The sequence below is a fragment of the Syngnathoides biaculeatus genome, chromosome 3 (assembly GCF_019802595.1).
Source record: "Syngnathoides biaculeatus isolate LvHL_M chromosome 3, ASM1980259v1, whole genome shotgun sequence".
Taxonomy (NCBI): Eukaryota; Metazoa; Chordata; class Actinopteri; order Syngnathiformes; family Syngnathidae; genus Syngnathoides; species Syngnathoides biaculeatus.
Window position 1 is genome coordinate 6,599,270 of NC_084642.1, and position 15,507 is coordinate 6,614,776.

General features: G+C 43.1%; 2 protein-coding genes across 3 annotated transcripts; both read left to right on the top strand.

Annotated features, from left to right (window-relative positions):
- Positions 1-354: 354 nt before the first annotated feature.
- Positions 355-4,871, top strand: LOC133497774 (zinc finger and SCAN domain-containing protein 2-like). Its single transcript, XM_061813938.1, has 2 exons — positions 355-663; positions 3,988-4,871. The coding sequence occupies exons 1-2, from the start codon at positions 471-473 to the stop codon at positions 4,707-4,709; spliced, it is 915 nt and encodes a 304-aa protein (XP_061669922.1). The 5' UTR covers positions 355-470; the 3' UTR covers positions 4,710-4,871.
- A 5,163-nt stretch (positions 4,872-10,034) lies between these two features.
- LOC133497772 (oocyte zinc finger protein XlCOF6.1-like) lies at positions 10,035-14,886 on the top strand. Of its 2 annotated transcripts, XM_061813933.1 has the most exons (4): positions 10,035-10,368; positions 10,465-10,709; positions 10,926-11,186; positions 11,972-14,886. In XM_061813933.1, the coding sequence occupies exons 3-4, from the start codon at positions 11,075-11,077 to the stop codon at positions 12,946-12,948; spliced, it is 1,089 nt and encodes a 362-aa protein (XP_061669917.1). In that variant the 5' UTR covers positions 10,035-10,368; positions 10,465-10,709; positions 10,926-11,074; the 3' UTR covers positions 12,949-14,886. The 2 variants fall into 2 exon arrangements, with proteins under 2 accessions (XP_061669917.1, XP_061669918.1); XM_061813934.1 differs by lacking the exon at positions 10,926-11,186 and having other exon boundaries at positions 10,035-10,709.
- Positions 14,887-15,507: the final 621 nt, after the last annotated feature.

Consider the following 15,507-nt stretch of genomic DNA (forward strand, 5'->3'; position numbering starts at 1 on the left):
CTTGATACCACTCAAACAAAAGTACTCGAACCTTAATTTAGCAAAAGCACTTGAACTTTTTTTTTTCCTCAAAAGTACTCTTAAAATCTCATTTTATTGATTCTAGCTTCTGGAATTCTCTCCTAAAATAAAATTACAATTTCCCATTTCAGAGTTCATCCGGATTATTTATTATTTTTTATTATTTACTATTTATCGTGCAGACTTCGTCCTTTTATTTCGAATGATCCATTCAATGTCAGTGACAATGTTTTACACCAAGAAAAACAGACGAGGATGTGGTTGTGGGTTGAAAAAAAAAATAAAGTCGGAAGCGACATGTTGGTTCAGAAGTGCTTTACGTATTACTCTGACGATGACGTAATAAAGAAGCGACAAGACGGCCGTTTTCACAAAGCGAAGCGTTTGCTAGCGACGCGACGCCAAGCGCTTGTCAAGTGTGAGTTGGGTATTTTGATAGTCGTGTGAAAATGTGCAAGGTAGACATGCTGAGAGCGTTCCTGAACCAGCGGCTGAGTGCGGCCGTCGACGAAATAGTTGTAGTGTTTCAAAGAACGATAGCAGAGTACGAGGAGGAACTTTGCCGGACGAAAGAGGAAAACGAGAGACAACGTCAACTGCTGGACGCCTTTTTTATGCCTCAAGTTGCCGTGCAGCGAACAGGTTTGTTCACCCTCGTCTCACTTCTTTGGTAACTATCTTAATAATAATAATAATAAAATCGGTGGTGGTAGGCATCATTTCAGAAATGGGAAGAGAGGACAAATTGTTCAACTTAGTGGCGGGCCGTGCATTTGCGACCTCGCCGGGCCTTCAGTGGGGATCCAACCGAACTTAATACACTCCTCGATGCAGCCACTGCGATGTCGCAATTATAACAATCATGATACATTACAAATAAATACTATTCACCAATCCATTTTGATCTCATGACATGACTAAAAACAAAAAAATAATTAAATCAAATACACCCACACAGACTCGCACATCTGAAGACACGAACACACGCAGGTAAAGATAATAATAATAATAATTTAATGGTTGGGCACAGAGACTCCAGCTGAGGGGACACCTCCTCAGGGAGCCGTCTGCACCAAGAGGAGACTGCATGCAACGACACCAGCATTTAACCCCAAGTGTAGTGGTGTAAAAAAAGGGCCACACTCGAGCTTGTGCACCTACGTCATAAAATCACGTGACTTTTGTTTACCTTGCCAAATTGACCCCTCCGTGGATATTGCGCAATCCGCGTCACTGACCAATCAGAGGCCAGAGATCTGCATAAACCAAAGCCCGTTTTTGCTCCCGCCATTTTCTCTGACAACCTTGAATCGTCCAGTATAGGTTTAGTTAGCGTTTTTATCGCGTATTTGGGTTATTTAACAAAAATATGGTTAAGAGGTGTAGTCACGGACTTTGTAATAGTGACGACAGGTATCCTGAAAAGGCTAGTTGGTGGAGTTCGATTCGTACCCTTTCCAAAACCGAAGACCCAGTCCGAAAAATGCCTTCGATGGATCAAACTTTGTGGAAGACCGCATCATCAACTAAATCCATCTAATATCAACCGGAACACATGTTTGCACGAAGGTATGCCCTATATTTAATTTTCAATACATGTCTCGTATAAATGAATTCGAAGTTCTTCGCTAGCATAACACCGCTACGTGTGAACGATTGACACACTTATTCTTTGTTGAGCGATATTTAGCGATGATCGAACTGCACAAACGTGTCGCTTTCTTGCTGGCTCGCGGCCAGAAGCTTAACCAGACGGTGTTTGCACGAAGATATGCCCTAAATTTGATTTTTAATACACGTCTCGTATAAATGAATGAGACGTTCTCCGCTGGCATAACACTGCTACGTGCGAACAATTGCCACACTTATTCTTTGTTGAGCGATATTTAGCGATGATCGGACTGCACAAACGTGTCGCTTTCTTGCCGGCTCGCGGCCGAAGCTTAACCAGACTGTGTTTGCACGAAGATATGCCCTAAATTTGATTTTTAATCCACGTCTCGTATAAATGAATGAGACGTTCTGCGCTAGCATAACATTGCTACGTGTGAATGATTGAATGAAATCAGAAGCATGGCGTCTCTCTCAGTTAAGAATGTATTGTATTTAGAATCTATAATATACCGTTGATTTGAATGAAATCAGAAGCATGGAGTCTGTCTCAGTTCAGAATGTATTGTTTTGTATTTGCCATTTTTACCGTTTGTCTTACGTCAGCGCACGTGGCGTGACGTCACTTCAGGAGGCGTGGTTAAGTGCCCTGTACGGAGGGGTCAATTGCCGGTCTAGCAAAGCATTGTTCAATGCTAAGTCGGTTGAAGACGACACAGAAATATGTCTTACAGCAGGACGCCCAGCGTCTTGTGCGATATCGTCAGACATTTAAAAGGTGAAAATAAACGAAGGTGCGTGGAAAAATGAGATAAACCCGGCATAGAGGACCCATATTTAATGCCGAAATCGATGTTTTCGCCGGGAAGAAATTGGGCTGTTATTTCGCTTCCGCTTGTCTTGGACAACTGGATCTACACATGGATCCAGTGAGTGAGTTGTCGAGATTTACACAGAAGAGTGTGAAAGCCTATAAAAGTCTGGACGCATATGAATATTTTGTTGCTGGATCTGTTCTCAATCAGGAATAAATCCCACATAGTGACGCTTTTGGCGGTTTGTGAACGCGGATGCGTTAGGCGATACGTTAACCTTTGCCGTAATCCACTGATTTTTTTCGGCTAGTATTCAATACATCCATCCATTTCTTAGCCGCTTATTCTCACAAGGGTCGCGGGGAGTGCTGGAGCCTATCCCAGCTGTCAACGGGCAGGAGGCGGGGTACACCCTGAGCTGGTTGCCAGCCAATCACAGGGCGCATTGAGGCAAACGGTCACACTCACAATACACCTATAGGCAATTTAGAGTGTTCAATTAATGTTGCATGTTTTTGGGAAGTGGGCGGAAACCGGAGTGCCCGGAGAAAACCCACGCAGGCACGAGGAGAACGTGCAAACTCCACACAGTTTGGGCCAGAATTGAACCCCGGACCTCAGAACTATGAGGCCAACGCTTTCCAGCTGCTCCACCGTGCCACCTACTCAATACAAATAATAATATTAAAACAAATGAAACCTGGTTTTACACACTCTTGCATTCATCAACTGTCATTAAAAAAAAGATGATGGTTGACAACTTGTGGACGCGGAAGCATGTTCGACCACACGTTAACCTTTGCCGGAATCCATCGATCTTTTCAGATAGTATTCAATCTAAATACCAATATTTAAATAAATGACCCGTGGTTTTAGACCAACTTGCATTCAGTAACTATGATTGAAAAAAAACAAGAGGACAGAGTCATCTCCACGGAACGTACACGGAAGCGTATTGCGGCCACACGTTAACCTCCGTAAACCTCTGCGACAGATGTTTATTTTTTTTTTACGATTATATGCATTGTTTGCAAATGAGCCAACTTGGCATTATAAATACTTCTTGATCATTTGAGATTGAGAAAAATAATTCCTACCTGAAATGAAGCGATCATTACACAGGCTTGTGTGTATTTTTGTTGGGGACCATCCATCATGTTTAATGGCCGAAATCCTTTGATATTTTCTGGTCTTGCCAAAATCCATCGATTTTTTTTTTTCCCATATTTTCAGCTGGTATTCCACAGAATGACCTCTTTGAATATCTGTCTCATCTGTTGTTACAAGCAATAGCACAACAAGTCTCGGACATTGTGAATATTCTGCTCCGGTTCAATGTCTCCCACATTGTCGAGCAGCTCTTTTTGACCGGCAATATGGCGCCATGAAATTGGTGATGTCATGTGCACAAGCGCTATAGGGTGACTAAGGACCTCATGAGACCGGAGCACAGTCATCTGTAATGCACAACTTCAATGTCACAACAGCGGCAGACTTAGCAAAGTTTGACTTTACCGATATATATTTTTTTGTCCTTCAGACGTAATTGAAGAAAAACTTCATCCTGAGCCGCAACAGTGGAGCTCCAAGGTGGAGCTGCAGGAGCCAGAGCCCCCCTACATCAAGCAGGAAGAGCAAGAGGGTGACGTCACCAATTTGCCGTTGACGGGCATCCCCGTGAAGAGCGAAGGCGACGTAGACAAAAGCCAGAGTGAGGCGGCCAGATGGGCTGAACCTCCGTGCGGCACCTCAAGTCAACACCTGACAACAGAAGGCGATGGAGACCATTGTGGAGGATCACGAACAGAAAACCTCTTCGCCCCACTGTCAGATTATGACGACGTAACGCCGCACTCGCCCGAGACCGACGACGACGAACAGTCGAAAGGCGATACGGCGTATCGCTCCGGCAACAAACACTGGAAATGTTCTCAATGCGACAAAACGTTTGGCGTCAGAATAAATCTGAAAAGACACATGGTCATCCACACGGGAGAGAAACCGTTCGCCTGCTCGGTTTGCGGCAAACGATTCACCCAGAAGGCGCACTTGACGTCGCACTTCAGGATACACACCGGAGAAAAACCTTTTGCGTGTTCGTTTTGTGGGAAAAGGTTTGCCCGGAGTGAATGTTTGATAACGCACACCAGAACGCACACGGGCGAGAAGCCGTTCCGTTGCAATGTGTGCGATCAAAGGTTTTCTTATAAGTATAAGATTAAAAAACACAAGTGTGCTGGTGAGAGGACCAATTTTACATGAAATGTGGACAAATGACTTTCTGACAATGTTGAAGTGGTTTTGGTAAGGTGGACAAATATTTTTGCGCTACCTGGAACACACATAACTACACATTTTGTATTATTTTGCATTTAACCATCACCGCAATTAATCTGGAATAAAGAAATACAGATGTGAATGAAATGGCTTTCTTCTTGTTTAATAATAACTAATAATCTCCATCCCACACAAGTACAATACTGTGTTGGACCGTCATGGATGACAAAACTGCAGATGTCTCATTTAAATTCAAATGCGAATAGAAAACAAATCCAGATTCTGTGTATTTATTTAAAGTATGCCTGTTCGATAAGTGGATTTACTTTCTCATCACGTCAAAATGGATGTACTTTATACATTAAATCAGTGGCTGGCAACCTGTTCAGGGTGTACCACGCCTCCTGCCTCATTAATTATTGTTAGAAATTTAAAAGAAAACCAGTACACAACCCCAAACAACAAAACTTTGTCATGAGGTCCGTGTTGTAGTTACACGTCCGCACCCGATGGTGGCAGTAATGCAATAAGAGCTAAAAAATTTCCGGAAGTAAATGCCCGAAAGCTAAAGTGTAGCTCAATGCAAAATCAGTGTTAATTTTTTAATAGCAATACAGTTCAGTTGTTATCCTGTACATCATTTTTTTTCTTTTTTTTTTAAATACAAACATGAGTATTTTTGATGTATCTGCATGTATAAAGTGGCCTCAATGCACTTGTAATGTTTTCAAGTTGGATTTAGCTTGCTAGCTGCTACCAAGACGTGTTTCCCCCCCTTAGCAACACAAGATTGAAGAGTAAAGTGTTATTGATATCAATTGAAAATGTGTAAAGTAGACATGCTGCGGGCCTTGCTGAATCAGCGACTGGGTGCGACCGTCGAAGACATATTTGGCGTTTTGGAAAGGACGATAGCAGAGTGCGAGGATGGATTTAGTCGTCAATGTCAACTTTTGGAGGCTGTTTACAAGAACGCTCAAGTTGTGTCGGAAAGAACAAGTTGGTACATTCTTATTTTCTCTTGTTTAGTGACTACTATTCCATCAACAAAATATTTCATTACAAAAACATGCAACGTTAATTGGACGCTCTGAATTGCCCCAAGGTGTGATTGTGGGTGTGGCTGTTTGTCTCGATGTGGCCTGCGATTGGCTGGCAACCAGTTCAGGGTGTACCCCGCCTCCTGACTGTTGACAGCTGGGATAGGTCTCCAGCACTCCTGCGACCCTTGTGAGGATAAGCGGTCGTTGCTGAGCTCATTTTATCATGAATGTAGGTGTGTTGCTAAAATTTCAAACCACATGTAAACAGTGAATATCATTGGAAAGAGATCTGAAACACGAATGAAACAAATTCAAAGCTTATAAGAATCAGATCAGGATTAAGAATTGTATGCCAGTTTTTTTTTTTTTTGTCGTAAATTGAACTGTTCAGAAATCAGTGGAAATCAATGGGAAATTTCTGACCAGATCATTGTTGTTCCGGTAGAAAAATAACTGTAGATTAATCTTATTTGTTGAAAATGTCATGTAAACAGGCCTTTTTTTCCTGATGTTTTTTTTTTTTTTTTTTCCAAAAGCGGCATCCACCCGAGCCACCTCTTTGCACCAAGATTGACAACCATAACAGTAATTCATCTCATTGGTATATATTTCAGTTGTGTTGAAATTCCATAAATCTCCTTCTGATATTGATGTTAAGGAACATTTTTGTATTTGACAGAATTGTCGAAAATCTTGTCTGAATTGAAACATTACAAATCATGGCAGCAAAGGGATTTCCCAACTATTTCATCAGCCAGTTGACCAATTATGAATTTGTGCAATACGGAACACGAAAGAGAACTGCAATTTTGGTGTTCCTCTGGTAACTCCCAGTTTGGGAAATCCAAGACAGCGAAATTGAAAGAGAAAGGTTGTCGGTGATCTGGATTTGGTAGTTTACCAAGTTTGGGTGAACCAGTGCCGTGGTGTTTAGCGAAAGGGCGGCAGACGAGCCGAAAGAAATACAACAACTATCAAATCTCGGCCAAGTAGTATTCTGATGTATTAAATTTATTGAAATGGAGCACAAACGTGATTTTTTTTTCCTACAGCTCTTACTGTAATGATTTTAAATAACCATTCAGAGAAACAAACACATGCAAAAGAGTCCTCTGGTAATAAACCAGGCTAAATTTAGCTTAACGCTACAAACACAGACCTTAATTCCCGAGGTAGACTCAGTGGGTTTTTGTTTTCTTGTATTCTGCAGACATCAATGAAGAAGATTGTTATCACGAGGAGCAGGAGTGGGGCTTTTTGGTGGGGCAGCGCGTGAAGGAGGAGGAACTTGAGATGAGCCACAGCTCCCCAAAATAAAAAAAGAGGTGCAGGAGGAAGAGCCCTCCTCTATTAATAAGCATTTGAACATTGACATTTACAGATCTATAAGTCTGCTTTAATGGAGGCTTTTCCCTCTAAAATGCGTTACTTAAAAAAATACTCATTTTTAATCACTGGTTTTCATCCACCTTGATTAATTTGTAGGTTGATTTATTGCAAATATGCATCCATTTTCCCAACGGTTTATCCTCATGGGCAATTTCGTATCGCTGGTGTTGGGTGGAGTCCTCTAATCTTCAAAAAGAGGAAACAAAGGGAGAGAAATAACATTTAATTGGGTCATCGGAGAGAGCAAGTCGCTTTCAACACTGTAGATTTGGCAATAATTTGTAAAAAAAAAAAAAGAAAACAAGAGCACGTCGGGACTTTCAAAATAGCTTGGATAAAAACAAAATATGGTGGCACGGTGGAGCAGCTGGTAAAGCGTTGGCTTCACAGTTCTGAGATCCCAGGTTCAATCCCGGACCCGCCTGCGTGGCGTTTGCATGTTTTCCCCGTGGCTGTGTGGGTTTTCTCCGGGAACTCCGGTTTCCTCCTACATCCCAAAAACGTGCAACATTATTTGGACACTCTAAAATTGCCCCTAGGATTGTGAGCGGAGTACACCCTGAACTGGTTGCCAGCCAATCGCAAGGCGACAGACAACAGTCGGACTCACAGTCACACCTCTGGGCAATTTAGAGCGTCCAATTAGTGAATGTTTTTGGGGATGTGGGAGGAAATCGGAGTGCCCGGAGAAAACCTGCGCAGGCACGGGGAGAACATGCCAACTCCTCACAGGCGGGGGTTGTTGAACCCCGGTCCTCAGAACTGTGAGGCCGATGGTCTAACCCTGCGGTGTCACACTCAAATTCACAGTGGGCCAAAATCTTAAATTGAACAAAGACGCGGGCCAAGGTTGAGCAAATGAACCTTTTTATATGGAACCAAACAAGTGTGTAATACTTGTAATACCGGCGGGCCAGCCGTAATATTAATTTGAAATTGCCTCGCGGGCCAAATATAATTACACCGTGGGCCAAATTTGGCCCCCGGGCCAGAGTTTGACACCTATGGTGTAACCAGTTGCCCCATCGTTCCGCTTGACGTCTGTCAATCGATACTAACTGTAGCAGGGGATTCGAACAAGGAGCAGTACAGCAGTGCAAAAACCATGATAATTTTTACTTTCCCGAGTGAGAAGTGTATTTGATTGTTGTTACTTTTTATTTACACATTAAGAATACTAGCAATCGGTCTCGGAGGGTAACTCACAGAAGCATTACTTATCGTGAATAATATTTACAATAAAAAGTGAACTGTCTGGAGTCTGGACTGTGAGCTGGTTGAACCTTCAGCACAGATGACGTCACGCAGTAAGAAAAAAATGTTTTGTCGCTCTTGGCATCAAAATGACTGTGGTCGGAACAATAGTGTGTGTGTGCGCGCGCGCATGTGCATTTGCATGAGTGCTTTGTGCGTGTGTAAAACGCACATTGACGCTTACGTAAACACACGAGGTTGCCTTCATGGACCACAATGGACAATGTACTGGGAATGCTTTGCTTATCATGTTGCCATTTCACCTCTGCACTAAGTTATTGACTTAATGTGGTTTGAACCACATTAAAGTTATTAGTTCGTGTTGATGACATCCTCCTACAATTTCTTCTTCTTCTTTTCCTTTCGGCTTGTCCCGTTAGGGGTCGCCACAGCGTGTCATCTTTTGCCATCTTAGCCCATCTCCTGCATCTTCCTCTCTAACCCCAACTGCCCTCATGTCTTCCCTCACCACATCCATCAACCTTCTCTTTGGTCTTCCTCTCGCTCTTTTGCCTGGGAGCTCCATCCTCAGCACCCTTCTACCAATATACTCACTCTCTCGCCTCTGAACATGTCCAAAACCATCGAAGTCTGCTCTCTCTCACCTTGTCAGCAAAACATCCAACTTTGGCTGTCCCTCTAATGAGCTCATTTCTAATCCTATCCAACCTGCTCACTCCGAGCGAGAACCTCAACATCTTCATTTCTGCCACCTCCAGTTCTGCTTCCTGTTGTTTCTTCAGTGCCACCGTCTCTTATCCGTACATCATGGCCGGCCTCACCACTGTTTTATAAACTTTGCCCTTCATCCTAGCAGAGACTCTTCTGTCACATAAGACACCAGACACCTTCCGCCAGCTGTTCCAACCTGCTCGGACGCGTTTCTTCACTTCCTGACCACACTCACCATTGCTCTGTATTGTTGACCCCTAAATATTTGAAGTCTTTCACCCTCACTATCTCTTCTCCCTGGAGCTTCACACTTCCCCCTCCACCCCTCTCATTCACGCACATATATTTTGTTTTACTTCGGCTAATCTTTATTCCTCTCCTTTCCAGTGCATGTCTCCATCTTTCTAATTGTTCCTCTGCATTTTCCCTGCTTTCACTGCATATGACAATATCATCTGCGAACATCATGGTCCAAGGGGATTCCAGTCTAACCTCATCTGTCAGCCTATCCATTACCACTGCAAACAGGAAGGGGCTCAGAGCTGATCCCTGATGCAGTCCCACCTCCACCTTAAATTCCTCTGTCACACCTAAGGCACACCTCACCATTGTTTTACTGCCATCATACATGTCCTGTAGTGTTTTAACCTCCTCCTACAATTTATGTGGCATAAAAAAAAACTAAATAATGGGTACAGTGAAATTAATGGTTGCTTTGTTGCGTGGATAATTCATGTTTATGCCACTTGTGAGCAGCCGAGAGTCACTAAAAAGTTACACTTTTTCAAGGTAACTGGCAAAACTGTACAGTACGAGTAAAACAGGATCCCTCATTGAAGTGCACAATAATTGAATCCACTGTAGCGCCGAAGAAAAGGAGTCGGAGGCGGAGTGTCGAGCACAGGAGCAAAAACTTGTTTTGACAGCAGACATCAACAGACGAACACCGGAAGTGTAACAAATAATAACGTCCGTGCGGAACCTCGTAATCTAACTCGAGGTCTCGTAGGTGAATTATGTAAACCACCACATCACTATACGTCAAGTACTGTTGAGATTTGTGTAACTATTGCCTATTTTTTTTTTTTTACCTGTAATCATTTAATAATGTTTGTTATCAATCACCTTTTGAATACTGTTACTGTACACTATTGTAGTATTTTATGGGCATGTCCATTTTCGCATTAGTTTCGCCTTGTCGTTTGTCCAGTTGGACTTTCCGTAGTTATTTGTGCACTGTACACGTCGGCGTCCTTCAAACAAGTTAGTGTGACTGCTAAATGCATGTTAGTGTTTTTTGTCTTAATTAGTTTCCTGTTTTTTTGCTCTTCTTTGGTCGCTACATTGTTCTGTCTCATGACATAACAAATAACTCCTCGCAGTGCTCGGAAGCTTCTCGCCCAAGGCTGCTTTATTAGCTTGCTAGCTGCGAACAAAGACGTGTTTGTTAGCAGTGCATGCTAACAACAAGAGAAAGAAGAAGAGAATGCTGAGAGCGTTTGGAGAACGTCAATAAACTGCGACTGGTGAGGAAGTACGTGGAGAATGATAGCCGAGTACGAGGAGGACCTTATCCGAGCCAGAGAGGAGAACGAGCGACGGGACCGATGGGTGTTGCACACAGCAGGTTTGTATGTCCAGAACCACTTATTTTATTTATTCTGATATCGAAGAGTCACGTGTGCTAATCATAAGTACGTCTCAAGTCTTAAATCATACAACTGTGGTCAATCACTTAAAAAATAGCTCGATATATCGGGTTTCAGTAGAAATTCTAGGATGAAGCTAAAATGCACTATCATCTTTACATCCATCCATTTTCTTTGCTGCTTATCCTCACGAGGGTCGCAGGGAGTGCTGGAGCCTATCCCAGCTGTCAACGGGCAGGAGGTGGGGTGCACCCTGAACTGGTTGCCAGCCAATCGCAGGGCACATCGAGACAAGCAGCCGCATTCATAATCACATCTAGGGGCAAATTAGAGTGTCCAATTAATGTTGCATGTTTTTGGCATGTGGGAGGAAACCGGAATGCCTGGAGAAAAGCCACGCAGAGAACATGCAAACTTCACACAGGCGGGGCCGGGTATCTTTGTGGATTTATGTGGTAAATGTTTTTTTTTTATTATACCATCTAAAAAATAATCTCTACCATTCATGTCCATTGTCCATTGTCAATACACACTTTGACAAGTACAACAAAAATAACAATGACAAAGTATGAAATTGCCAACTTAAAGGCACAATTTACAGTAAAACAAATGAACAAAACTTTATATATATGTATATATAACTGTTTATATGAACTGAAAATAGACTGTTATGAAAATGGGAAAAATAATTGAAAAATTACCCCTCTTGAGCCCCGTCAAATGCCTCTAATTTGTTTGTATTTATCATTTTACTTTTGTTTTTTTTTTATTATTATTTTATTTGTATCTGGCAAGCTTTTATCTTTAAGTCTGACTCGAGTCAAGTCATGTAACTTGATTCAGCCACATCTGCTAGCCATTGGGAATGCAAGCATCTATTTTCCAGAAATGTTTCCCAAGCTTTATGGTTTTTAGTAACCTTGGAAAAATCTTGCGACACTTAATCTGATGGGATGTGGGAGGACACCAGAGTGCCTGGAGAAAACCCACGCAAGCACTGGGAGAACATGCAAACTCCACACAGGCAAGGCCGGAATCGAACCCGGGTCCTCAGAACTGTGCGGCCGACGCTTTACCAGCTGTTTCACCGTGCTGCCGGAAATTGATTAATGTATGAATTAATTATCAGTACCAAAAAAGCGCCCGGAATACATTCCAGATGTCCATGCAGCTGTTATGAATACATTTCTAGTGTTTCTATCTTCACCATGTCGTGAGTCTTTGATATTTTGCCCTACAGGTATCAGCGACGAAGTAATTTCTCCTCAGCGACAGCAGGAGCGGCGCTCCGGGGTGGACCAGCCGGGGCCTGAGCCCCCCCACATTAAAGAGGAGGAGGATGAACACAGCATCGATGAGGAGGAAGAGCAGCATGACCGGCTGGACTTCCCGGTGATCCGCGTCATTGTGAAGAGTGAAGACGACGAAGACGAGCCTCACTCCTCCCAGGTCCGTCGCGGTGACTGTGAGGAAAGAACACAAGCGGACCGCCTCATAGCTCCACTATTAGAGAGTGAGGACATACAGTCACACTCTCCTGTCACTGATGAGGATGAACACTCTAAAGTCTATAGGACATGTCAAACCGACAATAAACACTTGACGTGTACCGTTTGTGGGAGAAGCCTGTATGACAAGAAAACGTTGAAAGTCCACATGAGGACGCACACGGGAGAGAAACCTTTCGTCTGCTCAGTTTGCAGTAAAACGTTCGCTCAGAGGGGTAATTTGATCAAACACACGAGAACGCACACTGGAGAGAAACCCTTCACCTGTCCCTACTGCGGGACGAGTTTCAGCGACAGTTCGACGTTGGTGAAGCACATGAGGAGGCACACTGGCGAGAAACCTTTTCGCTGCTCGGTGTGTGGCGAAAGATTCACCCGGAAGTCCAATTTGACGACGCACACTAGGACGCACACCGGGGAGAAACCTTTTGCTTGCTCGGTGTGCAGCATTATGTTCAGCGACCGTTCATCGCGGAATAAACACATGAGAACGCACACGGGAGAGAAACCTTTCAGCTGCTCAGTGTGTGGCCAACGGTTCACCCAGAAAGGACACATGACGACACACACGAGAAGACACACCGGAGAAAAACCTTATGTCTGCTCAGTTTGCCACACCAGTTTCAGCGACCGCTCGACTTTTGTCCGGCACACGAGAAGACACTCCGGACAAACACATTTGCCTGCCAATGCGGAAAAGCTAAATTGAAATTTTATGACTGTCAACACACATCTGGCGAGGCAGCGTTGAGTTGCAGTGTGCAACAAACAAGCAAGATTTCTGGCTCTCGCAGACCTGTAACTTCTTCTTTAAGAGGCTCCTCTGTCCTTCCCACATTATCTGTATTCATTGCACCTGTTTAAACTTATCAGTATATAAGATAGTGGTCCAAAACCTCGGTTCCATTCCAAACTCCACTATGGCCCAGACCAAAGAGCTGTCAAAGGACACGAGAAGCTAAATGTAGACGCACACCAAGTTGGGGAGGCTAAATCTGCAATATGTCAGGAGCTTGAAGTGAAGAAATCAACTGTGGGTGCAAATATTAGAAAATGGAAGACATGCAAGACCACTGATAATCTGCCTCGATCTTGGGATCCACACTAGATCTCACCCCGTGGAGTCAAAATGATCACGAGAATGGTGAGCAAAAATCCCAGAACCAAACAAAGGCTACTATCTGTGACAAACTACCCCGCCAGGGACTCAAATCTTGCAGTCCCAGACGTGTCCCCTTGCTTAAGACAGTGCATGTCTTGGCCCGTCTTAAGTCTGCCAGAGAGCATTTTGATGATCCAGAACAGGATTGAGAAAAGGTCATATTGTCAGATGAAACCAAAATAGAACTTTTAGAATCTTTGGATGGAGTTGGTAGTCTCTGCTGTCCAGCGACAGCTCCAAAACGTCGCTGCTCTAGAAGCAATGGGCCAAAATACCAGCAATAGGGAGTGAAAACCTCATGAAGACTTACAGAAAACATGTGACTTCTGTCATTGCCAACACAGCGTATCTAACAAAGTATTGAGATGTCCTTTTGTTATAGAGCTCGTGCACGTGACGATTTTCGCGGCGCCATATTGGCGGTGAAACCGAGCTGCTCGACATTGTGGGTGACGTCGAACCGGAGGAGAATTTTTACCATACCCGAAACCTTTTGTGCTGTTGGTTGTCACAACAGACGAGATAGATATTCAAAGAGGTCATTCTATGGAATACCAGCTGAAAATATGGGAAAAGATCGATGGATTTTGGCAATTAAACATGATGGATGGTGCCCAACCAAAATACACACACGCCTGTGTAGCGATCGCTTCATTTAAGGTAGGAATTATTATTCTCAATCTCAAATTACCAAGAAGTATTTATAACGCCAAGTTGGCTCATTTGAGAACAATGCGTGTTAAAAAAAATATCTCTGTCTCAGAGTTTTACGGAGGTTAACGTGTGGCCGCAATACGCTTCCGTGTACATTCCGTGGAGACGATTCCGCCTTTTTTTTTTTCCAATCATAGTTACTGAATGCGAGTTGGTGTAAAACCAGCGGTCATTTATTTAAATATTGGTATTTCTATTCAATACTAGCTGAAAAGGTCGATGGATTCTAGCAAAGGTTAACGTGTCGACGAACACACTTCCGCGTTCGCGAGCCGTCAAAACCGTCACTATGTGGGATTTATTCCTGATGAGAACAGATCTAGCAACAAAGTATTCGTATGCGTCCAGACTTTTATACGCTTTCAAACTTTTCCGTGTAAATCTCGACGACTCACTCACTGGATCCATGTGTAGATCCAGTTGTCCAAGACAAGCAGAAGCGAATTAACAGGCCAATTTCTTACCGGCGAAAACATCGATTTCGGCATTGAATACGGGTCCTCTATGCCGAATTTATCAAATTTTTCCATGTACTGTTGTTTAGTTTCACCTTCTAAATGTCTGACGATATCGCACAAGACGCTGGGCATCGTGTTATAATACATATTTCCGTGTCGTCTCCAACCGACTTAGCATTGAGCAATGGTTAGCTTGACCGGCACTATGGCGAGGTAAACAAAAGTCACGTGATTTTATGATGTAGTTGCACGAGCTCTATAGATCAAACACTCATCTTCCTCCATCACTTGCTAATAAATTCTTTTAAAATCAGGCAATGTGGTTTTCTTCTTTTTCTTTTTAAAATTTCTGTCATATGTGATGTTTGGGTTAGGTTGTGAAAATGACAGACCGCTCGGCTTTTTCAAAGGGAAAACTTGCACAATTGGTGGCTGACTAAAAAGTTTTTTTGTTCCACTGCACACACTGGCCTAGTTGTGTGTTAAGGTAAATATGTATTATTCTGGTTATCGAATGTCATTTTGAGGATAATTAAATCCAACTCATGGCACCACTGGGAATAACATTTGCCTATTTGGGGATTCGGCAAACCTGGCATTTAACAGCCTTCTAGTGCTCCTTAAAAGTGAGTCCACGATTTGAGGTTTAGTAACTGTATTTGTCGTGGTTCAGTTTTTGGCTTGTGTACGTAGCCCCATACATAACCGATGAAGTAGTGTCTTCAACATAGATATGTGCTCACAAAAGACTAAAATGGGTTTAATATCATTCACATGGACAACTTGGACGTCAAGCTCAGGAAATGGAGCGCACCCTCACTACATATTGCAATATGTAACGACACTGTTTCGATGCTATCTATTTTCTGGCTGAAATTTAAACTTTTTTTTTTTTTTTTTTTTTTTTTTTTTGCTCCATGTCATTTCTGCGCCT

Coding starts and splice junctions, on each gene's coding strand:
- LOC133497774 (XM_061813938.1), top strand. CDS start 471: ATGTGCAAGGTAGACATGCTGAGAGCGTTCCTGAACCAGCGGCTGAGT. Junction 664..3,987: donor AGTTGCCGTGCAGCGAACAG/GTTTGTTCACCC, acceptor TTTGTCCTTCAG/ACGTAATTGAAGAAAAACTT.
- LOC133497772 (XM_061813933.1), top strand. CDS start 11,075: ATGTTGCATGTTTTTGGCATGTGGGAGGAAACCGGAATGCCTGGAGAA. Junction 11,187..11,971: donor TATCTTTGTGGATTTATGTG/GTAAATGTTTTT, acceptor TTTGCCCTACAG/GTATCAGCGACGAAGTAATT.